The following is a 26,992-nucleotide window of genomic DNA, read 5'->3' as shown; positions in this document are numbered from 1 at the left end:
ATAAATCTGGATGAGTGAAAAGTCCAGGCCTCTGTGAATTTAAAGATCTGAGTTCCAGAGAACTCTGAGGGGTTTGGGTTTTCAAAGCTCAGCCTGGGGCACAGTAGTTTTATGTTCTTTTGTAGCTGCGTCCTGTCTTCTGGGCTGGGACTGGGCTGTATTTCACATTTATGGACAACATTTTCAAATTTTGCTTCTCAGAGGTTTAAGTGAACTTCAAACTCTAACAGAAGATACTTAACTGGAAAAGCAGCCAAGTGCAAAGTGACCTAGTTAGGGAGGAGAAGAATTCTGCTCAGATCCCATGCTCAAGACACCCTAAAGCACCTCTAAGGACTCCCAAGGGCTCTTGTGAAGAATCTGAAAGCATCAAAGAGGTGATCATCCAAGTCCACATCTGAGAAATGTCCTCAGGTGCTATTTTCCTCCTCTATCCCTCTTGAGTTTTGGTGACTGGATTAATAATAAAATTAATGCCAGACAGATGAACAGGAAAAGAAAAACAAATTTTGATTCATGCGTGTGAAGTTGTCATGGAAATGGGACCAAAGCAGGAAGTTTTTATACTTTTTAGACCAAGAAACAATACATTTGTGAGGAGTGGATAGGACAAATAAATTTAGGTTTTGGGTGCTCAATTAAAGAATCTAAACAGAGTTTGGGTTCCGAGTAGTAAATTTAAAAAAACACCAAGATTTGTTTATATAGGCTTCTCAGCTTGAATTCTCTCTCTGACAATAAGGATGTCCTTTTACAGGAGAGGTTTATTTCCTGCTTTTAGGGTCAGACAGAAAGGAGGGTCAGAGTATTCCTCTTGCTCTGGCCCCTTAAGTAACTTTAATTCAAGATAATCCATATGCTATTGAGGCACATTTTGGGGAAAACTGCCCTGGGCCCCAACGAGGTCATCTTTTATTGCATTCACTTCTTTATAGAGCCCCTGTGGGTGTTCTCACTCCAAGTCCACCCTTGTAAGTGTGCCCATGTCCCCCTCCCCACCTAGTCAGAGGGCTCTGCTATTGATGTGGAAGTCAGCTTCCTCCCCTTGTGTCCGCTGCAGCAGCGTGGGGTGGGGGGAGCATGCCTGGAGCACCCGTCCTTGCCAGCTGGGGGACTCAACACACATCACCTCATCCTCAGTCAGATGAGAGAAGACACTTAGACACTCCAATAGGGTAGCCTCTAGCCACACGTGGCTACTTAAATTCATCAAAATTACATAAAATATAAAATTCCGTTCCTTGGACTAGTCATATTTTAGGCATTCAATAGCTTCATGTGACTGGTGGCTACCATATTGGGTGTTAAGATAGCATGACTACCATTACAGAAAGTTCTGTTGGCTCTGGAACAAGGATTAAGTGACTTGCCTAAGGTCATACAACCAGTTAAGAGTAGAATCAAGGAGGGGAAATGTTGGGAAGGGGTACCCTTTGTGGCAGCTTTATTTCCAGTTTATTCTGAGCAAGTTCCAGGATATTTTTTTCTGTTTGTTTCTTTGTTCAAAAAATATCAAGCACCTACTATCTGAGCTGAGCCCTGCTCTCAGTTCAGTTCAGGCGCTCAGTCGTGTCTGACTCTTTGCAACCCCATGAATTGCAGCACTCCAGGCCTCCCTGTCCATCACCAACTCCCAGAGTTCACTCAAATTCACATCCATTGGGTCAGTGATGCCATCCAGCCATCTCATCCCTGTCGTCCCCTTCTCCTCCTGCCCCCAATCCCTCCCAGCATCAGAGTCTTTTCCAATGAGTCAACTCTTCACATGAGGTGGCCAAAGTACTGGAGTTTCAGCTTTAGCATCATTCCTTCCAAAGAAATACCAGGGCTGATCTCCTTCAGAATGGACTGGTCGGATCTCCTTGCAGTCCAAGGGACTCTCAAGAGTCTTCTCCAACACCACAGCTCAAAAGCATCAATTCTTCGGCGCTCAGCCTTCTTCACAGTCCAACTCTCACATCCATACATGACTACTGGAAAAACCATAGCCTTGACTAGATGAACCTTTGTTGGCAAAGTAATGTCTCTGCTTTTCAATATGCTATCTATGTTGGCCATAACTTTACTTCCAAGGAGTAAGCGTCTTTTAATTTCATGGCTGCAGTCACCATCTGTAGTGATTTTGGAGCCCAGAAAAATAAAGTCTGACATTGTTTCCACTGTTTCCCCATCTATTTCCCATGAAGTGATGGGACCGGATGCCATGATCTTCGTTTTCTGAATGTTCAGCTTTAAGCCAACTTTTTCACTCTCCACTTTCACTTTCATCAAGAGGCTTTTTAGTTCCTCTTCACTTTCTGCCGTAAGGGTGGTGTCATCTGCATATCTGAGGTTATTGATATTTCTCCCAGCAATCTTGATTCCAGCTTGTGTTTCTTCCAGCCCAGTGTTTCTCATGATGTACTCTGCATATAAGTTAAATAAACAGGGTGACAATATACAGCCTTGACGTACTCCGTTTCCTATTTGGAACCAGTCTGTTGTTCCATGTCCAGTTCTAACTGTTGCTTCCTGACCTGGATACAAATTTCTCAAGAGGCAGATCAGGTGGTCTGGTATTCCCATCTCTTTCAGAATTGTCCACAGTTTATTGTGATCCACACAAAGGCTTTGGCATAGTCAATTAAGCAGAAATAGATGCTTTTCTGGAACTCTCTTGCTTTTTCAATGATCCAGTGGATGTTGGCAATTTGATCTCTGGTTCCTCTGCCTTTTCTAAAACCAGCTTGAACATCAGGAAGTTCACGGTTCACATATTGCTGAAGCCTGGCTTGGAGAATTTTGAGTATTACTCTACTAGCATGTGAGATGAGTGCAATTGTGCGGTAGTTTGAGCATTCTTTGGCATTGCCTTTCTTTGGGATTGGAATGAAAACTGACCTTTTCCAGTCCTGTGGCCACTGCTGAGTTTTCCAAATTTGCTGGCATATTGAGTGCAGCACTTTCACAGCATCATCTTTCAGGATTTGGAATAGCTCAACTGGAATTCTATCACCTCCACTAGCTTTGTTCTTAGTGATGCTTTCTAAGGCCCATTTGACTTCACATTCCAGGATGTCTGGCTGTAGGTCAGTGATCACACCATCGTGATTATCTGGGTCATGAAGATCTTTTTGTGCAATTCTTCTGTGTATTCTTGCCATCTCTTCTTAATATCTTCTGCTTCTGTTAGGTCCATACCATTTCTGTCCTTTATCGAGCCCATCTTTGCATGAAATGTTCCTTGGTATCTCTGATTTTCTTGAAGAGATCTCTAGACATTTAAAAATAATAAGGGCAATTACTACTGGGCATATACTCTGAGACACTCATAATTCAAAAAATGCATGTATCCCAGTGTTGATTGCAGCACTATTTATAATCACCAGAACCTGGAAGCAACTTCGATGTTCACTGATGGATGAATGGGTAGAGAAGTTGTGGTACATATACTCAATGGAATGTCCCTCAGCCATAAAAAGGAAAAAAATTGAGTCTGTTCTAGTGAGGTGGATGAACCAGAGCCTGTTATATAGAGTGAAGTAAGTCAACAAGAGAAAAGCAAACATCACATATTAAAGCATATATATGGAATCTAAAAAAATAGTGCTGATGAACCTATTTGCAGGGTAGGAATAGACATGCAGACATAGAAAACAGACTTGTGGACACAGTGGAGGAAGAAGAGGGTGGGGTGAATTTAGAGAGTAGCATTGAAACATAAACACTACCACGTGTAAAATAGCTAGCTAGTGGGAAGCTGCTGTATAACACAGGAAGTGAGACCCAGCACCCTGTGCAACCTGGAGGGGTGGGATGGGGTGGGGAGGGAGAGAGGTTCCTGGATATATGTATACCTCTGGCTGATTCGCATTGTTGTATGGCAGAAACCAACACAACATTGTAAAGCAATTATTCTCCAATTAAAAATTTAAAAATAATAAGAGTCATAATAGAAGTGGCAGGGGAAGCACCAGGTGAGTTGCAATTTTAAATATGGTGGTTTGAGTGTGTGCTAATCACTCAGTCATATCCTACTTTTTGTGATTCCATGCACTGTAGCCCACTAGGCTCCTCTGTCCATGGAATTTTCCAGGCAAGAATACTGGAGTGAGTTTCTATTTCCTTCCCCTGGGGATCTTCCCAACCCAGGGATTGAGCCTGGGTCTCCTGCATTGCAGGTAGATTCTTCAAATTCATATCCTCAGCCCAGACTGCTCCTGAAATCCAGATTCATGTGTTAATTAAAGATTAATAATTAGTTATTAAATTATTAATACATGAATCTTGATTTCAGGGGCAGTCTGGGCTGAGGATATAAATTTAAAGGATTATCATCATAGAGGTGGCATTTAAAACCATGGTGCTGGGTAAGATCACCAGAGGAATGAGTAGATAAACCCTAAAGTAAGCCCTGGGGAGGTTGGGACTTCATGATGGTCAATTTCATGTAACTTGACTGGACCAGGGGGTGGCCAAATTAAACCTTTCTGAGTATGTTTGTGAGTGGGTGTTTCTGGATGAGATTAGCATTTGAATTAGTGGATTCACTAAAGTAAATCTCCTTTCCCAGGGAGGGTGAGCATTTACAATCCATTTAGGGCCTGAAAAGGACAAAAAGGTGGAGGAAGGAGGAATTCACCCGTTTTGCTCCCTGCTGGCCTCCCATTGGTCTTCTGCAACTGCTCTGGGACTTATCCCATTAGTTCCCCTAATTTCCAGGTTTTTGAACTCGGACTGAATTATACCACCAACTTTTCTGGGTCTCCAGCTTGCAAGTGGCGGACCGTGGGACTTCTCTACAATTGCATGAGCCAATTCCTCATAATAAATCTCTGTTTTTTACATTTATGAGTGAGTGAGTGAGTGAAGTCACTTAGTCGTGTCCAACTCTTTGCGATCCCATGGACTGTAGCTCACCAGGCTCCTCTGTCCATGGGATTCTCCAGGCATAACTGGAGTGGGTTGCCATTTCCTTGTCCAGGAGATCTTCCCAACCCAGGGATCAAACCCAGGTCTCCCGCATTGCAGGCAGATGCTTTAACCTCTGAGCCACCAGGGAAGACCTGGTGTTACATTTATACTTATACCTATATATCTCCTATTGGTTCTATGTCTTTGGAGAACCCTGACTAATACAGACTAAAAAGAGGAACTAGCAAAACAAACACAACCCCAGAAGGAACAGTCCACAGTGGAGGAGTATCTAATGCCCTGGAAGCTAAGCTAAGAGCTTCCTTCTCCTTTCTGTTTCTCCTTTCTTCACTCTCGTCTTCCATCCCAAAGCTGGAAGCAGTAGCTCGTGGAAGGAAAGAAACGTGGACAGGGCTGTGCTAGCAGGGTTTGCCTCACCTGTGCGTGTGCTGTGACCACTTACTCACCACCAAAGGTGTCTCCTCACCTTCCACTTTTTATTCAACACTTGCCAGCTAAAAGGTGCTTAGAAGTGAATGAGTTCATGCACTGACTTCTGGATTTTCTAGTCTTCAAGAGTTTGCTACCAGTGGAGTAGAGTGGTAATACACAGTTGATATGGGTTCAATGGTCTTTCCCACCTATTCATATGTTAAAGTCTTAGCCCCCAGTACCTCATATTGTGATGTCTGTGGAGACAGACCTTTAAAAAGAGAATTAAATTTAGGTAAAGAAGTCACTGAATTCCTTAGGTCTGCTCACCTGAGGTCTTGGCTTTTGAAAGTTATACCCATGACAGCAAATAAAAACCAAAATACAGCTAGGGTGAAAGAGGGTAAGTTGGAGAAAAGCTGGAAAGATTGTTTGAGAAGGACCAAAAGCAAAAGGAGATGGGGGTGGGAAGGAATGAACTCCGCAGTTTGCCTGGGGTCATCATGGGCAAGACCTCAAAACCAGGCACAAACCTTTAAGTTACACACACACACACACACACACACACACACAAAACATAACTTTAGCATCCTGTAATCACTGCTCCCAACCCAAAGGAGTTATCTGATGGTTAGAATCTGTACTCTTCTCTTCTACAAACTATCACACAAAGTTCAAGGAGAACATTGTGTAAGATTATTTTATTTCATGGGGCAAAGATTCTGTCATACACAACTGGATCCACCTGAAGCATTAGAAGCCAACTATAGTAGACACATCTTATGCATGTTCATGCTGCCACAAGAACCATCCCTTTTCCTTTAGAAGTGCTGCTTGTTATTGTAGCTCATGGTAACCAAGCAACATGCAAGGGCAGGTGCTGGCTCTGGGTTCCCTGTGGGGCAACCTGTTTTTCCCACCCTCCTCTCCAAACATACATTCTTTAGCTAGTGAGGCCCATTTATCAAAAGTCTTGTGCTTTTCATGAAGAAACCCCCTACACATTATAGCTTTTGCCTCAAATCACCAGAAAACTTACACTATTTTGGCTAAATATCCATTTAAGAGCAGACAGAGGGAAAGAATATCTATTATAACATGGAATCGTCTCAATCCCCAGACGGCTCTTCCTGCCCAGTCGGACCCGGTGACCATGCACATTCTTCTGGGTTAATGCAAGCTTGGAGAGCAGAGGAAAGCTGTGTGGGGCTTGGCTGACGGGCTCTCCCTTCAAGAGCCCTGAACATTATCTCCTTCTGCCTTTTCTGACAGCTTGGCAGCTTTTCACAGCCGGGAGAGCTTGATGTCATAGGAGACCATGTTGAAGTTGTCCCAGGCAAAGAGCTTCCTCTCCAGGGGGTTGTAGTCGACCATGCTGCTGTACTTGTAGCGGTTCTTGAACGGGACGGTCAGGGCCTTGCTGCTCCTGGTGCCTGTGTCATAGGCGAAGTTGACAGTGGCGTCGGGCGAGGAGTAGCTGCTGACCGTGTACAAGGTGCCACAGATGATGAAGGCGTTGGCGACGGACTGCTTACGGATGTTGGTCTCCCAAGTCTGTTCGAGCTCCAGTGTCTCGGGGTTCAGCTTGGAGAGGACGATGGCGCCTTTGGCCGCCTCGGTGCTGTAGATGACCCAGAGGCCTATCTCGTCCACGGCCAGGTCGATGTCGGTGTAGCCGCCCCAGGAATAGGGGAACTGCCCGTGGTAGCCGGCTCCGGGGATCTCCTTCTCCGCCTTCAGCGTCTCGGTGCGCAGGTCGTACCGGAGCACTGTCCTGGACTCGGCCGCCTGGAAGTAGAGGCTGCCCCGGTAGACCACGGCGCCCGTGCTCTCCAGCGGCCTGGGCAGCACGTGCACCTTGGACGGGTAGCCCTGCGTGAACTGCCTGATGTGGTCGTACTCAAACACCTGGCGGATGTCTGTGCCCACGGTGTCGATTCTCCAGGTGGTCTCCCCGGTATAGGGGAAGGCGGCCTGGGGGTCTCTCATCCACACTCCGTACTTGCCGGTGATTGTTTCAGCTGTTCTCAGAGTGATGGGTTCTCCTACCCAAACGAGTTCTCCGCATCCTGGTGAACGAAAACAAAACAAAAACTGTGTTCACCATCGTTCCAGGATGTGGAGCATGGCAGAGCTCGCAGAAGTGAGAACCCCAGAGGCAAACGGTCCAGGTTTAAACCTAAGCTTTTTTTCCCCTCTGTGTGTGTGTGTGTGTCAGTGGTTCAGTCGTGTCCAACTCTGTGGCCCCATGGACTGTAGCCCGCCAGGCTCCTCTGTCCAAGGGATTCTCGAGGCAAGCCTACTGGAGTGGGTTGCCATTTCCTTCTCCAGGGGATCTTCCTGGGGATGTCCAGGAATCGAACCCACATCTCCTGCATTGCGGGCAGATTCTTTACTGTCTGAGCCACTAGGGAAGCCCCCTCAATTTTCAGGTATTATAAAAATTCAGTTGTTGAGGAAACTAAGACACACGACCCCCCTACCCCAGGCCTCTATTTGCCAGTCCAGAGAAGCACAAATGGGTGGTTTCAGATTATGAAAAATCATTTTCCACAATACTCCAAAGTGTCCTCAAAAGTTCTCCTCAAACTTTATCCTGGCTAGTGAATGACATTAAAAGCTAACACTAGTAAAGTCTTAGTGAAAGTGTTAGTCGCTCAGTCTTGTCTGACTCTCTGCAACCCCATGGGCTGTAGCCTACCAGGGTCCTCTGTCCATGGAATTCTTCAGGCAAGAATACTGGAGTGGGTTGCCATTCCCTCCTCCAGGGGATCTTCCTGACCCAGGGATCAAACCCAGGTCTCCTGCACTGCAGGCAGATTCTTTACCATCTGAGCTACTAGGGAAGCCCCAACCCTAGTAAATAAAACGCCAAAAAACAAAGCAACCAAAAAAAAAAAAAAAACCCTGGACTTTGCCACCTGCCACTTGTGTGACTTTCAGTAAGTTACTTTACTCTCTAAGATTCAGTATTCTCCTTTGTGAAGGGAGATAAGAGTAGTTTTGGGTAATAGGGTTGTAAGTTTTACATGTAATTATACATGTTAAGTGCTTGGTATGGAGTAAATGCCCAGGAAATATTATTTGATCACCATGTAATATGAATTCAAGTACATCTGACCTTTGAACAACACAGGTTTGAATTATATGAGTCCACTTATACATGGATTGTTTTGAATAAATACTTCAACTTGGTATTGGTTGTAAAGATAAAGGCTGCACAGAGCTTTTCACACTATATTTGTATATTTTTCTAAACCTGGGCAAGTTCTCATGGTGTTCATTATATTACTGTTTATGATTTTTATGTCTGGTTTATTTCATTATTTTAAACAGATTAAAATCAAGTCATTACAATAATCTCAATAAAACAAAGTTTTTCAAGCCCTTTCCCAATGGACCACATACTTCAGCCTTTATTTTAATACAATAAAATCTGAATATGATTTTTAAAATGAAGAGATGGTTGAGAACTATTTGAATCACATCTCTGTATTATAATGGATATCTCAATCTCCTTAGAGAAAGTGGAAGCTCTGTGTTGCCCATATCTCAAAGAATCTTATTTTGAATATTTTAAAACTCCCCATCCTCCTACATGCCTCTCTGTGCTAGCAATAACTGTCGATATTACGGATAGTCCCTGTTTCTAAAAGACACGGTCTTCATCATCTTAAAGTCAGGCTTTCAGGGAACACCTTGGAGAGGGGCAATGCTACTTTTCCTTAGTACCCAAAATTAAAGAAAGATACCTTTAGTTAATAATATGCTGGGATGGTACATGGTGTCTGTCTGGCCCCAAGATAAAGATATTAAGGATCTACTTGAAAAATGTCATTTTTCAGATGCAATCCATTCTATATGACAACCAAGTGGGAAAAATGGATACATCTCTCATCTTCCCCTGGGGCAGTGCAGTCTCCATGGTAAGTGTAAGTGACAAAATACAGAGCTTTGCCAGGAAAGACCGACTCCCTGCCAGTGTACCCTGGAAAGGGAGCAGAAAAGGGATTCTGTTCTTTTTCTTCTTTCCTGCCTCTGCTCCCAGGGAGGTTACTTGTCCACCTGCCTCCCGCATAGTGAACTGACCAACTTTGAGCACAGAACTAGACCATGTGGGTACAGAAGAGGAGAAACTTCACTCCATACCAGTGCCTCCTTCTTCATTCCTGGGATGACCAGATGGGCTCTCCTTCAAGATTTGGGAAGCAGGAACCTCTGTTAACTCTGACTTCAGTTCCTGGAAGTCCACGTTCTCCAAATTCCATTTAGCAACTATATTAAAAGAAAGAGCACGTTCTCCAAATTCCATTTAGCAACTATATTAAAAGAAAGAGGCAAGATTATACCATGAGGAAGAAGGTCTAAGGCTAGACTATATTGAGGATGGGATTTAAATAGGGTTTCAAAGATATGACCATGTTTGAGATTTGTTCTAAGATAATAAGTGGGGTTGTGGAAGGGGAAGGACAATGAAACAAGACTGGGCTGTGCTGACAGCTGTCACAGCCAAGTGATGGGTATGTTAGGGTTTGTGTTATTCTCTCTACTTTTGTGAATGTTTGAAAAATTCCATAATAAACTTGTGCATGTGTACTCAGTCACTAAGTCATGTCCGACTTCTTGTGACCCCATGGACTGTAGCCCACCAGGTTCTTCTGTCCATGGGATTTTCCAGAGAGGAATACTGCAGTGGGTTGCCATTTCCTTCTCCAGGGAATCTTCCTGACTCAGGATTGAACCCTTATTCCCTGTACCTCCTAGGAAGCCCATAATAGAAAGCTCACAAATAATAAATTGGATAGAAACATGCCTAGCACAGAGTATAGTATTCAAAATAAAGTAAGCTTGTACACAGTTAAAATGTGTACACTAGAAGGTCTGATTTATGAGTAGGTGAGGTCTGATGCTGGGATATTGGGAAGATCCTTAGCATCAACTGGGATGCCTGAAATTCAACAATGAACAAATTCCCTGCAAGACTTTTTTTTTTCCCCTTGTCATAATACCAATGTGTCTGTAAGAAGTAACATGTTAAGCTTTACATACTCAGCTGCAATATTCTGTCAGATCCCTTTCCAAAGCTAGTTGTGGACAAGGAAGGATTCCTATAGGAATTTGGTGGAGGGTTTGAACCATGGAGAAGGGGAGAGGTGTGGATGACATTGGTTAGATATTAAGTTACTGCTATTATTACTTTGATTAGCATTATGGCATATAGCAGCCCTTGAATATAACAGGAGCAGCTGTTTTAAAATGTAAGATGGATTGTCATTCAGGTATGGTGAGGCCAACAGGCTTCCCGGGTGGCTCAGTGGTAAAGAATCCACCTGCAATACCAGAGAAGTGAGTTCAATCCTTGGGTTGGGAAGATTCCCTGGAGAAGGAAATGGCAACTCACTGCAGTATTCTTGCCTGGGAAATCCCATGGACAGAGGAGCCTGGCAGATTACAGTCCATGGGGTCAGTTACAGTCCATGACTCAGACTAAACAATAGCAATGGTGAGGCCAACAGATCAAGAGACATTGCCATTGAAAAGATAGTTGTTATACTCACTGATCTCTAGAGGAGGGGGTACACCACTCCAAAGGGAGTACCACAGGTCACCAAAGGGTGACCTCCCAGGGTAGCACCAGGATTGGTCAGGAGGGAGGGGGAACATGGGCGAGCACTTACTGTGATTTCCAGGAGAAGGAATGAGTGAGGCAGGATAAGCAGGTTTAGGATTGGTTACTTTGGATAATTTCTGAAAGGTTTTGAAGTGTGGGAGCTGTCCACAGGTGTCTGGTACCTGGCCCCCATTGATCAGGGTGGAGGAATAGTGGCCCCGAGTGTGAGTTCAAAGGAAGAGAGAGTAGGTTATGGGCTCTGGATTGGTTGGTATGAATATGAAAAATGTGCTTCCAGTTGAGTCATTTACTATCTTTAGGAATACTACCCTGTGAGGGGCAGTCCCTTCTGTAGCGGCAAGGCCAAGATGTCAAAGTATTGGAATAAAAAAGATATGCTCCAATCATCAGCCTTTTCTCTTGCCGACCATCTCAGGCAGTCTGACCTGGCTCCCAGCCCAGCGTTCCCAGGTGTGCAGGACGGTAGAGGAGGGTGGTCAGTGCAATGCCTGAGGCTACAGCCCAGAAAGTCAGGAAGACATTCTCTGTCTTTCATCACTTGTTAGCTTAACCCTTTTAAATTGACCTCTCAGGTAATGGAAATCAACCCTCCTGGATGTGCCCACATTTCAGTAATCTTAAGCCACACATTCTTTCACATTTTCTCATGTCTGAAATCCAGGCTCCCTCTCATGGTTGCTGGTATTTAGCTTCAGTGAAGCGCTTCCCTGGTGGCTCTGATGGTAAAGAATCTGCCCTCAATGCAGGTGACCCAAGTTCGATACCTGGGTTGGAAAGATCCCCTGGAAAAGGAAATGAAAACCTACTCCAGTGTTCTTGCCTGGAGAATCCCATGGACAGAGGAGTTTTGTGGGCTATAGTCCATGGAGTTTAGCTTCAGTGAACTACAATACTAGAAATGTTTCTCCCTGGAAGGAGGCAGGGAAAGAAGCCCTGAGGCTTGGGCTGGGCCAGGGTGCTGGTGGTGGTATTTTTGTGTGGCCCAGCAGCACAGCGAGCCCTGACCCATCCTGATCCCCAATCCCTGATCCCAACACAGTCTCCACCCTGCCTTTAGTGCAGCTGTTCAGCTGGCCTCCTGGAGAGTGTGACTGCCCTGGGGGTGGGGGTTGGGGGGCACCATCCTCACACCCGGGGATGTTCCTAGACTGGGCTGCCTGAGGGGTTAAAAGCTCTAAATCAAAATGTGTAACCAACTGAGGTCATCCTGGTTATGCACCCAAACTCCAGGGTTAACTGGGAGTACCCTTAGGGGTGTGGAAGGTCTTCATTGTCTGCAGCCTTGGCAAGCTGTTGATCCATCCCGTCAGCCAGCCCCTCTGGAGCACCTGTGAGGTGCGAGGCTGCTGCTGCTGCTAAGTCGCTTCAGGTGTGTCCGACTCTGTGAGACCCCCATAGACGGCAGCCCACTAGGCTCCGCTGTCCCTGGGATTCTCCAGGTAAAAATACTGGAGTGGGTTGCTATTTCCTTCTCCAGACGTGCAAGGCTAGATATAGAGAAAAGGGGTACAGTTGGTTCCCTGGTTCCCTTCAGAATTCCCAGAGGAATTCAGTCTGGCAAGTCCTCTTGGCCGAGAAGTAACATGGGTTCATTTTGGGATTCAGAAACATTCAATCCAAATGGTTCCTGGGGAGTCTTGGGACATTAATTCGGTTCCCTGAATTGCCTTCCTGTCTGCAGAGCTGTGGAGATGAGGTTTCAGGTGAGCAAGAAATATCATCACAGTGGCATCTGTGCAAAGCTAGAGAGTTCCCTTGCTTCTCTCTAGCTCCCTGCTTGTCCGCTCCATGACTCAAAGTTGCCATCCATCGAGGGTCACTGTGACCCGCCCTCCCCTGCACCCAGCTTCTTCCTCTGTGCATCTGATACAAATTATTTCACTCTCTGAATGTAACTAGGATGGTCATATAATTCAGTGAGAAATTTTACTGAAAAAAAAGATGTATAGTGAGAAAAGTAGAGGCATATACCTGCCATTCGGTGAGAAGAAAGTTAAGAAAAATGGGGGGCTTTCCTGGTGGTCCAGTGGTTAAGACTCTGTGCTTTCAATGCAGGGGGACTCAGGTTCAATCCCTGGTTGAGGAACTAAGATTCTGCAAGCTGTGTAGTTCAGCCAAAAAAGAGAGAGAGAGAAATAAAAAAGAAAAACCTCATCTTTAGCCACAGGGAATAAAGAAATGTGAAGGGGGAGGAACCCAAAGTTACAGGCATTTCCCCAGGTAACTTCCTTGAAGCCAGCTAAAGTACTGGCACTGAAATACTGAAAAACAGTTTATTTGTGAAAAGAGATGATTAAGAGGTATTTATGGCTCCTTCCACATTTCAAAGCAGTTTTATATACATTATTTATGTGATCTGTTGCCTTCACAAGTTTTAGAGAAATAGAGTAAGGCTTTAGAACTGCAGTCTGCACCTAATTAACTATGGCCACTTTCTCAGTGCTTCCTATGAGCCAGGTACCATGCTAGGCTCTTCTATTCCACATAGCAGTCCTAAAAGGGAACCTTATGATCCTCACTTTGCAGAAGAGGAAACAGGCTCAGAGAGGTTAAGTTACTTGCCCAAGATCACACAGCTGGTAAGTGGTGGGACTGGGACTTGAACCCATATCTATCATGGTCATGGCAGCTGTGAACCTTTCCACCCTATGGTGGGGTTGAGTGTCAGTTACAAATGTATTGCCTGTCAGTGCTGAATGCATAGATGACACACCCTTTCATGGATGCTCTCTAAAACACAAGGTATTTCTCTTCTAAAGTGAGCACAATGCTGAGCTTTCTCAGTAGAGGGTGCTGCAGGGACACTGCAGGGGAAGCAGGTGGGTCTCCTGCAGGGGCTGGGCTGGTGGGCACCAGTGTGAGGACACCTGGTGGAGCCCTGCCTAGGCACGAGTCCAGGACCTGGTTCCTCTGTGACCTTGCCACCTCAGATTGGCCATAACCCTTCCACAGCCCTCGCTACATGGCACCCCGAGTCCCTGCACAGGGACCCCCCCTACTCTATGGACCTCTGCAAGCCCCCACGCTGGTTCTGCAGATGCCTGCAGCCTGGTTCAGACTCAAGAGGTGGCCATACCAGCTCCAGCTCAGGCTAACCGGCCAGCCTCTCTGCTGTCTCATGGGTTGAAACCGCCTTCCTCCATGAAGCCGGGACCATTCCAAGTCTGTGCTCCCTCTGGTTCCCCTCACTCAGACCTAGGGTGCCATGCAGAGTTTACTTTATCTCATAGTTGGTCCTCCTTCATCAGTTATTCTTCATGTGAAGCATTCCTGACTTAGTCTGCTATGTGGTTTCTGACTCCAGTATGAACCCAGACTGCTACCAGAAGCTCTACAAGAGCCTGGAAGATGCTGCTTAGCTCTTTGGGGCGGTGACCCACTCCTGGAGCTGACTCAGATTCCAGTGGGTGACTCACACACGCACAGCTCCCAGACGGTGCACCCAAAGAGCTATCTTGCCATCAACTCTTCTCCCCCTACCCGTGCCTAACTGGTTCCCAGTTCCTTTCCTGGTCCCACCAAGGCCCTCAGGGCTCTGACCAGGGGCCTTTCTCCCTGCCTTCCCCTGCATCCATCCCCTTTAATCACTTTTTGCAGGAACCACGCCTCATGGCTTTCTTTGGAATAAACAAGAATCACAATAAAACATAATATCAGGGAATCGCTTCCAGAATGACTGCAAGGCCAGTTCTCATTTGGCAGGTGGGATGGCTGGCTTGCAAGCCTGCTGGCTGCTGCGTGGCTGTGTCAGCCAGCAGCACCTGGCAATGGTCCTATTCCCAGAGCAGAGCGGGCATGAGAACTGAAGCCTGTGGGAGAGGATACAGAGCCCAAAAGGCAGGGGAGCTGTTGTGTGAAGGGGCCTGGCAAGGCCAGAAGTCATACTTTCCTAATTCAGTCCAGCCATGTACCAGCTGTGTGACTTTGGACAAGTTCCTCAAACTCTTTGACCCTCAGAAGTTTTAGCTCAAACTGAAAATGAAATGGTCTTCAATAAAAAATGTAACAGAAAGCTAAAGTTTCTCTGGAATGTTTTAGAATCACTCAAATTTCATTCTGAATATGTGTGGGGGGAAACAAAAAGAGGTTTTGAAAAGATTAAGAACTATATTGTATCGGACAGCTAAAAAGTTTTAGGGAGTTGTTTCTTTGAAAATCCAGTCTTTCTATGGTTGAAAAGTTCATATCGGTTACAAAATTTTGGAAATATTTTCTTCATGCTCTGTCCTGACTCTTTCACCGCTGCTTGATGGACACATGCTAGAGAGCTTAACCTGAGCTGATTAACTTGCTTGCATACCATGCACACACACACACATGCACACACATACACAGAGGCAATATATATATATAAGGTACATAAGGTCGCATAACATATATGCTGCTGCTGCTGCTAAGTCGCTTCAGTCATGTCCGACTCTGTGCGACCCCATGGACTGCGGCCCACCGGAGGCTCCTGGGGTGCCATTGCCTTCTCCATAACACATATATCTATATGCAAATGACATTATAATGATTAATGTAGCTATTTTCTATCTGCCTAAAAAGTTAGGTCAGTATTATATACATGAAGAAGATGAAAAAAAAGAAGGGTGCTGACGAAGTTACAGGCTGTCATGAATACTCCAGGAAACTGAAGATTTGCTAGCAGACTACTATCCTGAGTGCTGCTCCAACACCTATTGTCTCTGGAATCAATGCGTGTTACAGAAACGATACATACGTGTTGACGTTTTGATCTGTAAGTGACATTTTTAAACCACGGTGGAACTCAGGCAAAAGAAGCCCTTCGTAGTTAGAGTCCATCCCCTGGCTGGTCACTGTGTGCCAGACACCTCAGTGCGTGCTTTCCACTTTACCTCCAGTTGCAGGTCATTCTCTGCATCCTGCAGTGCAGGAGATCTGGGTTCGATCCCTGGGTCGGGAAGATCCCCTGAAGGAGGGCATGGCACCCCACTCCAGTGTTCTTGCCTGGAGAATTCCATGGACAGAGGAGCCTGGCAGGCTCTGCAAGAACCAGCTTGGTGCCCCCATCTGTGGATCAGGGAAGTGCAATACATCCCATGGGATGATCCTTGGCCAACAGAGCACAGGATCCAGGGAGGAGTGCTCCCTTCCTCTGCTGCATTCCACTCCTCAGAAGTCTTGTGGGGTCAAGCCTTTGCTGCCCACCATGGGGACCCACTGGAGAATGCCCCTCACCGCCACCCCTTGTTGGTTCTCTTTCCTTCCCTGTCACATTCCCCCCATCCCTGATTCTCCTCCCTGGGATGTGGTCATACAAATGCTGCCACAAGCCCACATGCTGGATTCTGTTCTCTGAGATGACCAGTCCAAAGCAGAGGAGAAATAAAGGGGGAAGTGGGGCTTCTCTTGTGACTCTACAAGCAACTCTAATTTTTCTCTGGTAATCTGTGTTTTCTATTTAGGGGTTATTTAAAAGATTTCCAGACATTTCTTTTTTAACTTTTGGGCTGGGCTGTGAGGCATGTGGGATCTAATTTCCCGACCAGGGATCGAACCCGTGCCCCCTGAAGTAGGAAGCAGGGAGTCTCAACTACCGGACGACTTGGGAAGTCCCTCCAGACATCTCACTACAAAACTATTAATACAACACTTTATATGTGTATTTTATTTCAACTCACACACACACACACACACACACACACGTGCAAAAGCAAGTGTCTTTCGTAATTCTATAGAGACTTTTTTCCCTATGGCAATGGCACCCCACTCCAGTACTCTTGCCTGGAAAGTCCCATGGATGGAGGAACCTGGTGGGCTGTAGTCCATGGGGTCACTAAATGTCAGACATGACTGAGCGACTTCACTTTCACTTTTCACTTTAATGCATTGGAGAAGGAAATGGCAACCCACTCCAGTGTTCTTGCCTGGAGAATCCCAGGGACGGGGGAGCCTTGTGGGCTGCCATCTATGGGGTTGCACAGAGTTAGACACAACTGAAGCGACTTAGCAGCAGCAACAATTACCCAATAAAGTAGTGGTGACAATTTGAATTACAGGTGGAGTAAGAAAATGTCCCCCTTCTTAGTCCTTTCCTCTGCTCACTCAGTAAGCTCTCACCGCCCAGCCTCCATTCCCCAGGTATTGCCTCCCCTGCATATGTACACCCACACCTGAGGCCCAGCACCCAAGCCCTTTACTCTCAGAAGCACATCTTTTGTTCCAAGCATGCCTTTCCTCGTCACTTCAATGTAAGCCTTTTGTCTTTCATGTTTAGGTTCTACAAACTAGAGGTCCCACCAGGGTCCTAGGAGCCACTGAACCTCTAGGTAGAGCTGAATTCTAGTCCCAGCTCTGCCAGCAGTGGACTGGCAACTGGGGAGCACTGAGTAACCTCTGTGGGCCTCAGTTTCCAGGTCTGCCCAAATGAGCCAGAGATGCCAGATGCTCTCAAGGCCCCCTTTCCAGCTCTACATTCTTGTACTAATGTAATATCCTGCTCAGGAAAATCCCACTGCTAGAAAAGAGCTTCCAAGTCTGGACTTCACTCTAATAGGCTGTTGTCTTTATTTCAAAAGTAGAGCAGCTGGAAAGGACAAAAAGAAATATAAAATCAGAAAACACATAGAATAAATTTCCAAAGATTTGTTAAATGACCACAAGACAATAAAAAAAAGTTGCCTCATTTTCATAAACGCACACTGCTTTTCATTCAGTAAACAGTCTGAAATACATAATGCCTCATTAACACTTGTATTAATAATGATTCTTTCATTAGCGCTCAAAGACTTAAGTTCAACAAATCTTAGCTCTGTCACTGATCAGCTCTTCCACCTGGGGTCCCTTGGCATCTTACTTTCCTTCACTGTAAAATTTAGGGGACTTCCTTGATGGTCCACTGGCTAAGACTCCATGCTCCCAGTGCAGGGTGTCTGGGTTTGATCCCTGGTCAGGGAACTAGATCCCATATGCCACAACTAAAGATCCTGTGCACTGCAAACAAGACCCAAAGCAGCCAAATAAATATACATTTTTAAAAAGAAAATTTTAAACTGAATATCTTCCAACTCTAGCAATATAAAATTTTTAAAAATACTTTATATCTTAGAGTCATTTCACTTGAACCCCACAGAAATCTTTATTCATCGTAGGAATTTTCATTGCCATGTTACAGGTGAGAAATCAAGATGCAGAGACTAGATGACTTGCCTGAGGTCATACCCAGGCATCAGCTCTTGGGTTTTCTGATCTCACACCTGCCTCTCTTTAGAAAAGTTTCCCATCATCTTATTTTGAATATTTTCAAACCTTTAGAAAAGTTGAAAGAATAGCATTAATACAATAAATCCCCATGTGCTGTTCACTTAGATTTACCAACTGTTCAGACTTTGTTAATTTGTATTCTTTTTCTTTCTCTCTTTATATATTCATAATCTTTGTCAGACTATTTTAAAGTAAACTGTAGACTTTCTGACACCTCACCCTTCAGTACTTGAGTATGTATCTCCTTAGAACAGGGCTATTCTTCATAACCACACTACCATCTCTCATCCAAGAAACTGAACATTAACCCAATAACGTAATCTAACAAGCAGTCTATATTCAAATTTCTTCAAGGATCCCAAACCTTTTCTCTGCAGCTTTGTGCCCCTGGATGCAGGAGCCACTCCAGGGTCACGCACTGCACTTGGTCACTACATCTCTATGGTCCCCTTTAATTGAAAACAAGGTCCCCCACCTCCCTTTTTTTCTTTCTTGATATCAACATCTTTGAAGACTCTGGGGTAGTTGTCCCATAACTGGATTTGCTTGTTTATTTCCTCATGACTGGAAAACTTATTAAACAGCAAATATTTGGGAGCACAATTTCACAAAAAGTGACAACGATACTGTCTTCCCAGCTGCTCGAAGAGTGCCCCCACCCCCAGCCCAGACACTCAGGGACTCACCTTCTGGCACGGGCAGGATGAACAGAACAGCATCTGAGGCAGCAAAAGCCACCTCAAAGTGACTTAAAGGCAGAGGTTCTCAGACTGAATCAAGAGCAGGAAAACTTCCAGCATCAATCCTGTTAAAATCGCAATACCACCCAAAGCAATCTACAGATTTAAGTCAATCCCTATCAGATTACCCAGAGAGCAGGAAAACCTCCAAAACAACATAGTGAGGGAACACACAAAAGGGTTGCTGCCTCTTTATTTGGCTAAGGAAGGACATAAAAAAAACCCCTATCACCTATAATCATTTCATAAATAGAGGACATGTTAACAACAAAAGGCAAGAATCAACAACCTCTGAACAAAGATTCACAAAAGGATAGTTTTCTAAAAGGAGAGTTGGCAACTTCCTACTGATTGTATATATAGGCATCTCATCTGGTCCTTCCATTTCTCATTTTGCTGTGAATGGTGAAAACTGTCATGGGTGAGTACAAGAACTCAGAACCAGTAACCTTGACAGAATTTTCAGGAGTTAATGTACTAGGAATATGTGCAAGTGGTTGCTTTGCCCTCCTTCATTTGTCTGCCTCATGCTGTGTGTGTGGTCTCCGGGAGAAAGGACAGGGTGGGAAGGATAGGCCTGGGCCACCTACAACAGATCACCATGAATCCTGTCACCTTCACCCCACGTCTTTACCTTCCCTGGAGCCTGATGGCACGTCCTGAGAGCTGCTGTGGGCCTGCGGACACTGGCCCCTCCTCAGGCTTGCTACCTCCTGGCTGCTGCTTTCCAGCCTCCTGGCCAGATCCTCGTTCTCCGCCTGCAGCCGCCTCTTCTCCTCCTCCAGAGCCGACTTGTCACGGACGAGGTTGCTGTAGGCTGACTCCAGCTCCTGGGTTTGGGTTTCCAGCTGTTCTCGCTCTCTTCTCAGGGCTTCCAGCTCCCTCTGCAGCCCCTGCTGGGTCTCCAAGGGCCCAGCGGGCTGGCCTGAGGTCAGGCGGTGGAGGAGGGCCTCCAGGGAGCTGAGGCGGGCCTTGGTGGACTCCAGGGTCGCGCGTTGTTCGCTGCTGTCTCTCTGCAGATCCTGGATGGCCAACGTGGCCTGGCCCTGCTCAGGGCAGCTGGACTCACTGGGGCTGGCCACGCTGAAGGTGTACTGGCATCGGCCACTCCGGTCGTTGGCCTTCTGGAACTGGGCTGTCCTGGCCCCCACACCCCCTAGCAGACAGGCCAGCAGTAGCAGCTGGACCGCTGGCATCTTGGGACTGTGGTGGCAGCGATGTGTTCGGAGGCCCTCAGTGCAGAGCCTGGGTGAGGCTCCTCAGACACTCTCCCCTCGCTGAGAGGTGTCTGGATGGGTGGCCTTGCTGGTTTCTGCCCCAGCTCCACAGAGACTCATATATGCCGGGAGCCAGCCCTGCGTGGGGGGAGAATGAGGTGGCCACGTGAGGCTGGGTGGGGCCATGCACAGGCGGGGGGTGGATGTTTTCACACTGCCAGCAAGATTCTTAAAAAATGACCTTCCAGAAGTCTGTTTTGAATTTCTTTTAAAAAAGAATGCCCCACTTTCCGGAGCCCACACCCCCAACACAGTCCCTGTATCCCTGGCCTGTTTTCTCACACACCCTCACACGTGCCCACCTCGTCCAGCATCACTACTTGTGTGTCTGTTTCAACAAGGATTTACTTCTAGTTCATATTTCCATGTACTCTGCAAACTTTCTCGAGAACCCACTGTGTATCAGGCCCTGTCCTAGAAAATGAGGATACATCCATAGCTAAGACAAGCCCCTCTGTCCCTGTCGCAGTGACAGAGATGAAAGCAGCTGGACAGGGTACAAGGGCAGAATGCCACCAGGTTTCGGGGAGTAGCCATCCTCTAGAAGCAGTTGGAAGCAGAATTCTTCCCCTGTCCCTCACTATAAAATAAGAGCAGGTGTGTCTCCGGAAGGACTTTCTGACTTCAGTCTTGCATCTCAGGCACCAAAGTCAATGATCACCTCTAGACTAGTTCTCTTACTATGAGTTCTCTTAGTTCTCTTAGTGTGCACTCGTGCGTGTGCAAATGCCATCAGTCTTGCTGATGACATCTGTGGGCCCCTTCCCAGGAAGATGTTTTTAAATGTATATAGGATTGTAAAGAAAACATATGATATTGAAATACTACTACTGAAAGATTTTAAAAATTGAAATATTCATGTCCTTTCATTAACATATTTAAAACAAGATCTGGGGGGCGGTGTCTAATTTCAAAGTAGTTTTGAGTGTAAATGCTATTGTATGCTGTCTGCAACAACTGTAATTTGAAATATAAAATGTCTATGATCTCTATTGGTGATGACAAAGTCACAGATACTGCTGATACAATTTTGGATTTATGGAAGGAAATGTTCAAGTCCAATTTTAGTTTAAAAGTGGTAAAAAAATAAAGATGTAATTTTTTTTCCATTTAATTTCACAGGCTTTCTGGACCCTCGGTTAATAATCCTTGCTTTATATTAATAAACCTAAAGAGAAAAATCCCCCCCAATACAACAAAATCCATCAAGTATACAAATCAGAACATGTGTAACAGCCTTATCAGTAACTTTTAAAATAATGTTTGTATTGAAGCAATTGATGTTGTTTGATACTGATAACATCTCCAGTATTAGTGAAATAAATATTTCAGATGTGCCCTAGGGCAGACTCACCTCAAGTCTGAAAAAATACATTTTGCTCTAAAGAGTCTATTCTTATTTGATTGGTTCTAAAGTTAGCCTTGAACTTGAGATTCTTACAAGTAGGTGTCTGTTTACTGCTGACTAAAGGCTACTATTCTCAGTTCCTGAATCAGATAATAAACATTACCAAAATGATTTTTTTAATACCTTATAGTCAGCAAGAATCGATTCAAATCTGTTTGGCTTTACTCTTATGTATGCTTTCTTTCTGTTGGAAGGACTAAGATCATTCTTGGGCTGCCAGCTTCATGGAAGAAAAAGAGTTATGGATAAAGAGAAATGTAAATAATTTTACTGCCTTCAGTCTGCTCAGTATCAGTACTTGTAAATGAAGAACACAGGACTGTTGTTGATGTTCAGTCGCTAAGTCATATCCAACTCTTTGTGACCCCATGGACCGCAGCACACCAGCCTTCCCTGTACTTCAAATGTAGGACTAGAAATCAGGTCTTCTGAACATCCCTTATATTGATTTCCTTTTTGCAATACAGCTCTGCCTTGGATAATCCAGAAACACACAATCTGTATTTCTCAGGGCTCTACCAGTCGGTTCCCACTGCCCTTTAGTGAATTTTTGTATTTTTTTACCCACACTTCATCTCTCTTTCGCTTTATCTCCCCTAAGCTTCAGGCCAGTCACTGTTATGCTGTGTGGGTGCCAGTCAGGGGTGAAGAGTTTAACAATCCCTGGCATTTTCACTTGAACCAACCCAGTTTTTGAATGCCAGGCGAAAGCAATCATTCTCAATGTTCTTCATGGTTCCTAGCAAAAGTCACTGTGCTTAGGGAAAGAAATGTGACTGTTGGGTTGTTGACCTTTTTTTATATCACTGTGGTTCACTGTTCTGTCTTCCCCTGGAGCCTGATGTGATAAGGACTGACCAGGACCCCACATCCTGCCTCCCCTGACCTGCAACCACCACCTCCACTGGAGCTCTGCTCGCTGCTTGCTCCCAGCATCTCCCTCTCAAAGCCTTCAGGGAACACTAGAGTCACAAGGGTACTTCCAGATGAGAAATTAAGGCCCAGAGAATGAGAGGAACTTGCTCAAGGTCACACAGCCAATGAGTGGCAGAACCAGAAAGAAAACGGAGGTCTCCAGATTCCAAGGTTTTCCATCTTCTCACATAAGCCAAGTCCACCCAAGAGCACACTAATTGCCCAGAATACATGAAAGACTCCAAACACTTCTTCCAGGAATCACTGCTCTAGGAAGAAAATAAGCTACCTTGCTATGTGTGCTAAGTCACTTCAGTCATGTTTGATACTGCGACCCCAGGGACTGTAGCCTGCCAGACACCTCTGTTTATGGAGTTTTCCAGAATACTGGAGTGGGTTGCCATTTCCTCCTCCAGGAGATCTTCCCAACCCAGGGATTAAACCCGTGTCTCCTATTTCTCCTGCATTGCAGGCGGATTCTTTACCGGTTGAGCCATAGAGGAATTAGCTTCCTATAATCCCATTAAACAAAGGCCTTCAGTGAAGGCCTCATGCATACCCTTGAGTTTTCACAGCTGATTTTAGAAAACTACATCCTTTCATGAAATCTTTTCCTAATAGCAGAGAAAAGGACTCACTAGAAGACACAGGAAACTTTCCAGCCCCCTGAACAGCAGCAAACATCTGGTTGGCTGCCTCCTTCTGCCCTTTTCACCGTTCTGCCTTTCACTACCCACTGCGGCCAGGACCCTGACTCCCTGAGTCCCCACCTTCGGGAACTCTGGACGTGCAAACCCCTTTCTCTCTGAGGAAACCTAGTCCACTCCAGATTCGCCGTTAAACTGTGTGCCCCAGCTCCTAGGACCTGCAGCCAGGGTGTCTCCAGCTCAGATGCTTGTAGCCAGGAAGGCGTGTGTCCGGCAGCCAACCACAGAGCTAAGCTTGTGGCTGGAGCAGGCACGGAAGGTGCTGGCCTGGGGCCTCTCATGCAAGATGAGGCCAGCAGCGGGAGCTAGGGAGCAGCATTCTTAAGGCGTATCCATTAATGCAATTGGATTCAAGGTTGTGTTTATTTCTGTCCTTGTAGCCTGGAGTCTGGGCTTCCTTGGTGGTTCAGATGGTAAAGAATCTGCCTGCAATGCGGGAGACCTGGGTTCTGTCCCTGGGTTGGGAAGATCCGCTGGAGGACGGCATAGCAACCCACTTCAGTATTCTTGCCTGGAGAATCCCATGGACAGAGAAGCCTGGTGGGCTATAGCCTGTGGGGTCGCAAAGAGTGGACAGGACTGAGTGACTAAGCACAACCTGGGTTTAAGCTGACTGCCTACTGGTTTTCTTCTGCAGTTCTTCCAGGAAAAACTGGAACCTTCGTGAGGGTAGGGCTGGGACTACTTGGCTTACCATTTTGTCCCCAGGGTCTGGCAAATTGTTGTTGTTCAATTGGTAAGTTCTATCAGACTCTTTGTGACTCCATGGACTGAAGCACGCCAGGCTTCCCTGTCCTTCACTATCTCACAGAGTTTGCCCAGATTCATGTCCATGGAGTTTGTGATGCTATCTAACTATCTAGTCCTCTGTTGTCCCCTTCTCCTCTTGCCCTCAATCTTTCCCAGCATCAGGGTCTTTTCCAGTGAGTCAGCACTTCAAATCAGGTAAAGTATTGGAGCTTCATCTTTGGCATCAGTCCTTTCAGTGAATATTCAGGACTGATTCCCTTTAGGATTGACTGGTTTGATCTTGCAGTCCAAGGGACTCTCAAGAGTCTTTTCTAGCACCAAAGTGTGAAAGCATCAATTCTTTGGAGCTCAGCTTTCTTTACAGTCCAACTTTTATATCCGTACATGACTACTGGAAAAACCATAGCTTTGACTAGATGGACCTTTGTTGGCAAAGTGATGTCTCTGATTTTAATACATTGTCTAGGTTTGTCATAGTTTTTCTTCCAAGGAGCAAGAATCTTTTAATTTCATGGCTGCAGTCATCATCCGCAGTGATTTTGGAGCCCAAGAAAATAAAATCTGTCACTGCTTCCACTCTTTCCCCATCTGTTCACCGTGAAGTGATGGGACTAGATGCCAAGATCTTTGTTTTTTGAATGTTGAGTTTTAAGCCACCTTTTTCACTCTCCTCTTTCACACTCATCAAGAGGCTCTTCAGTTCTTCTTCACTTTCTGCCATAAGAGTAGCATCAAGTACTCAATAAAATTTCAATGGATTTGTGGATGGGTACATCATTCAAGCAGAAAGAGAAAGCAAGAGAGCCCTCAGAGCAAACCCACAGGTGGTGCCATCTTCTGGGCTGCTCAGGACCCTCTGGGCACAACCCTGGAGTCTGAGTGCAGGGCTCTCCCAGCTGGAGAAGAAGTGTTTGCTGGGGGCACACTCCTCTCCCCTAAACGGACACACATAGCCTTAATTGGGATTATTTTTTGTATGCCTTTATTTCACTACAGTTAAGGAGGCTTATTACAAAACACAGTGAACTAAAACTGTAACTTACTAGCATGAGGAGGCCAGGGAAGGGACTGATGAGAAGCAGTCTTGACTGGCCAGCTCAAGGCACCTTTCTCCACCCAACACTTTTCATCTGTTTCCCCGGGGGTTCATCATTCAAATGACTCATTATTAAGCACCTATTATGTATTAAAGGCTGTGTCGCACACAGAACTGTATAAGAAACAGCCCTCACCCTCAAGGATCTCTTAGGCTGTAACACTGTTTGGCTAGCGGAGTAACCTAAGTACTGGAGAAGCCTAGGGGCTGCTCATGTCCCTCGTGAACGGAGGGGCTTCACAGGGGAGATGCATTTGTAATGGGACTTAATGAGATGACATGTAAACAATGGCTCAGGCACTCTGGTTGTGGCTTGGTTACAGGTCAGCCTTGAGTTCTTCACGTGTACATTGTGTCTAATGACGAGGCAGGCAGAATCACATTCAGATTAAGCATGTCTATTTTCTTTGGCACTGCCTCCCACCATCCTTTGGCCCAAAGTACAAAAGAAGGGGAGGTCTTAAGCCAGTGAACCTTGCACATTCTCTTTCATCCAGTGCTTGTCCAGGGGAGTCTAGTGCTGTCCAGGTGGGCTGGTCCTGCGCACTGGGGATGCTCTTCCTGTCGGGAGAGAGAGAGACTTTCAAAGGCAGGACCCAGTATCTGCAGCCACAAAGTATAGCCCAGGAGCTTGTCCCTCCCTGCAGAAGAAGGCTTTTATGAGGGCTGAATGTGTGTGGGGACAGCCCTATTGGCAGTTCTGAGAGCTCCAAATGTCATGCTAGCATCTAATACTGTCAAATCACAGTTAAGTGATTGCAATAACACTGTTGGCAATTTTCAGCCTACAGATTCTAAACCACTAGTACCATGAACATCCCATAAAGCCTTATCATATGGCCTGTTATGCTGATTTTCTTCCAGCAATTAATGGGTAGGATTTCTACAGGGTATTGGGTATTGAAGTGGGGGTGGAATACGGATATAAGAAAGCAAGTACAGAAAGAAAAAAATGAGACCCTTTCAAAAGACCAAACAATAGCCCAGTTTGAAAAAAGCATCAGGCTTGTGTTACAAAGGCCACGGTAGATCAGGGTGGGAGAACTAGGCTTGGGAGGACAGTGATTTCTCACCAGTCAGAAGCTGGGATACACCATTCATGTATGCCTGACTTTACAAAACTGTTAGCCTTGTCTAAATTGATTATGTATCACATATTTATATTTAAAATTACTAAAATTAGTTCTCTTTCAAGAGTTTCTTGAGATTCCTTAAGAAAACTGGACTTCTAAAAGGATTTAGGGTCCCTGGCCAGCAGACTCTCGTTGATTTGAATACATCCAGCGTTGTAGGTACTTTTGAACAGTCTATGTTTTACCCTATGCTTTTTCATTTTTCCTTAAAACCCAGCCAATTGTTTGTGTCTCCTGATACAAGGAGATATCATGAACATATTTAACCACGTTCTGCTATTAAAATCTCCCGCTCCCTATTTGCTTCCTGCATTTGGAGAATGTTGCTGTTGCTTTCATGTTTATGTCCTTCTCTTGCCTTACATTCCTGACCATGCCTCCCCACTGTGACACTGTCTGTTTTTGTTTTGTTTTTTAAATAAGGATCCACTTTGGGATCTGATCAGATCATGTTTTTTATGTTTTTCTCATTTTCCTTTAAGTTTCCATGGAAGTCCCTTCCTAAGGAACAGGTACTTAATTATCAATTTGGAAATGTCTTTTCCTGAGCTGTTTTCCTTATTCACCAACCTTTGGTTCTCATCATTTTTTCCTGAAGTTAAAAACAAGGGAAAAGTTTATTTTCCATTTTTATTTGCTCTCCTGGAATTTTCACATGGACAAGTGCCATAAGGCAGTCGTGTTTGGTTTCTTAGCTTCTCCCTGATGGGCTTACCTTATGGGCCCTCATGCTTCCTGAAGGTCAGCTTCTGTCAGGACGAGCATCAGACACTAAAAAACAA

At 45.5% G+C, this 26,992-nt stretch overlaps 1 protein-coding gene across 2 annotated transcripts; it reads right to left on the bottom strand.

Moving 5' to 3' along the window:
- Positions 1-6,009: 6,009 nt before the first annotated feature.
- Positions 6,010-20,276, bottom strand: MYOC (myocilin). Of its 2 annotated transcripts, XM_005902402.3 has the most exons (3): positions 19,559-20,275; positions 9,475-9,600; positions 6,010-7,394 (listed from the first exon to the last, which is right to left on the bottom strand). In XM_005902402.3, the coding sequence occupies exons 1-3, from the start codon at positions 20,118-20,120 to the stop codon at positions 6,610-6,612; spliced, it is 1,473 nt and encodes a 490-aa protein (XP_005902464.2). In that variant the 5' UTR covers positions 20,121-20,275; the 3' UTR covers positions 6,010-6,609. The 2 variants fall into 2 exon arrangements, with proteins under 2 accessions (XP_005902464.2, XP_070241393.1); XM_070385292.1 differs by lacking the exon at positions 9,475-9,600 and having other exon boundaries at positions 19,559-20,276.
- Between the last annotated feature and the right edge of the window lie 6,716 nt (positions 20,277-26,992).

Source organism: Bos mutus, chromosome 16 (assembly GCF_027580195.1).
Source record: "Bos mutus isolate GX-2022 chromosome 16, NWIPB_WYAK_1.1, whole genome shotgun sequence".
Taxonomy (NCBI): Eukaryota; Metazoa; Chordata; class Mammalia; order Artiodactyla; family Bovidae; genus Bos; species Bos mutus.
Note: the sequence above shows the minus strand (reverse complement) of the source record. Positions and strands in the feature narration are given on the sequence as shown.

What these genes read in the sequence shown, in the direction of transcription:
- MYOC (XM_005902402.3), bottom strand. Translation starts at nt 20,120, where the DNA reads ATGCCAGCGGTCCAGCTGCTACTGCTGGCCTGTCTGCTAGGGGGTGTG. An exon ending in GCCATCAGGCTCCAGGGAAG is followed by an intron (nt 9,601 to 19,558) that starts GTAAAGACGTGG and finishes CTTTTAATATAG; the next exon opens with TTGCTAAATGGAATTTGGAG. An exon ending in GAATGAAGAAGGAGGCACTG is followed by an intron (nt 7,395 to 9,474) that starts GTATGGAGTGAA and finishes TTCGTTCACCAG; the next exon opens with GATGCGGAGAACTCGTTTGG.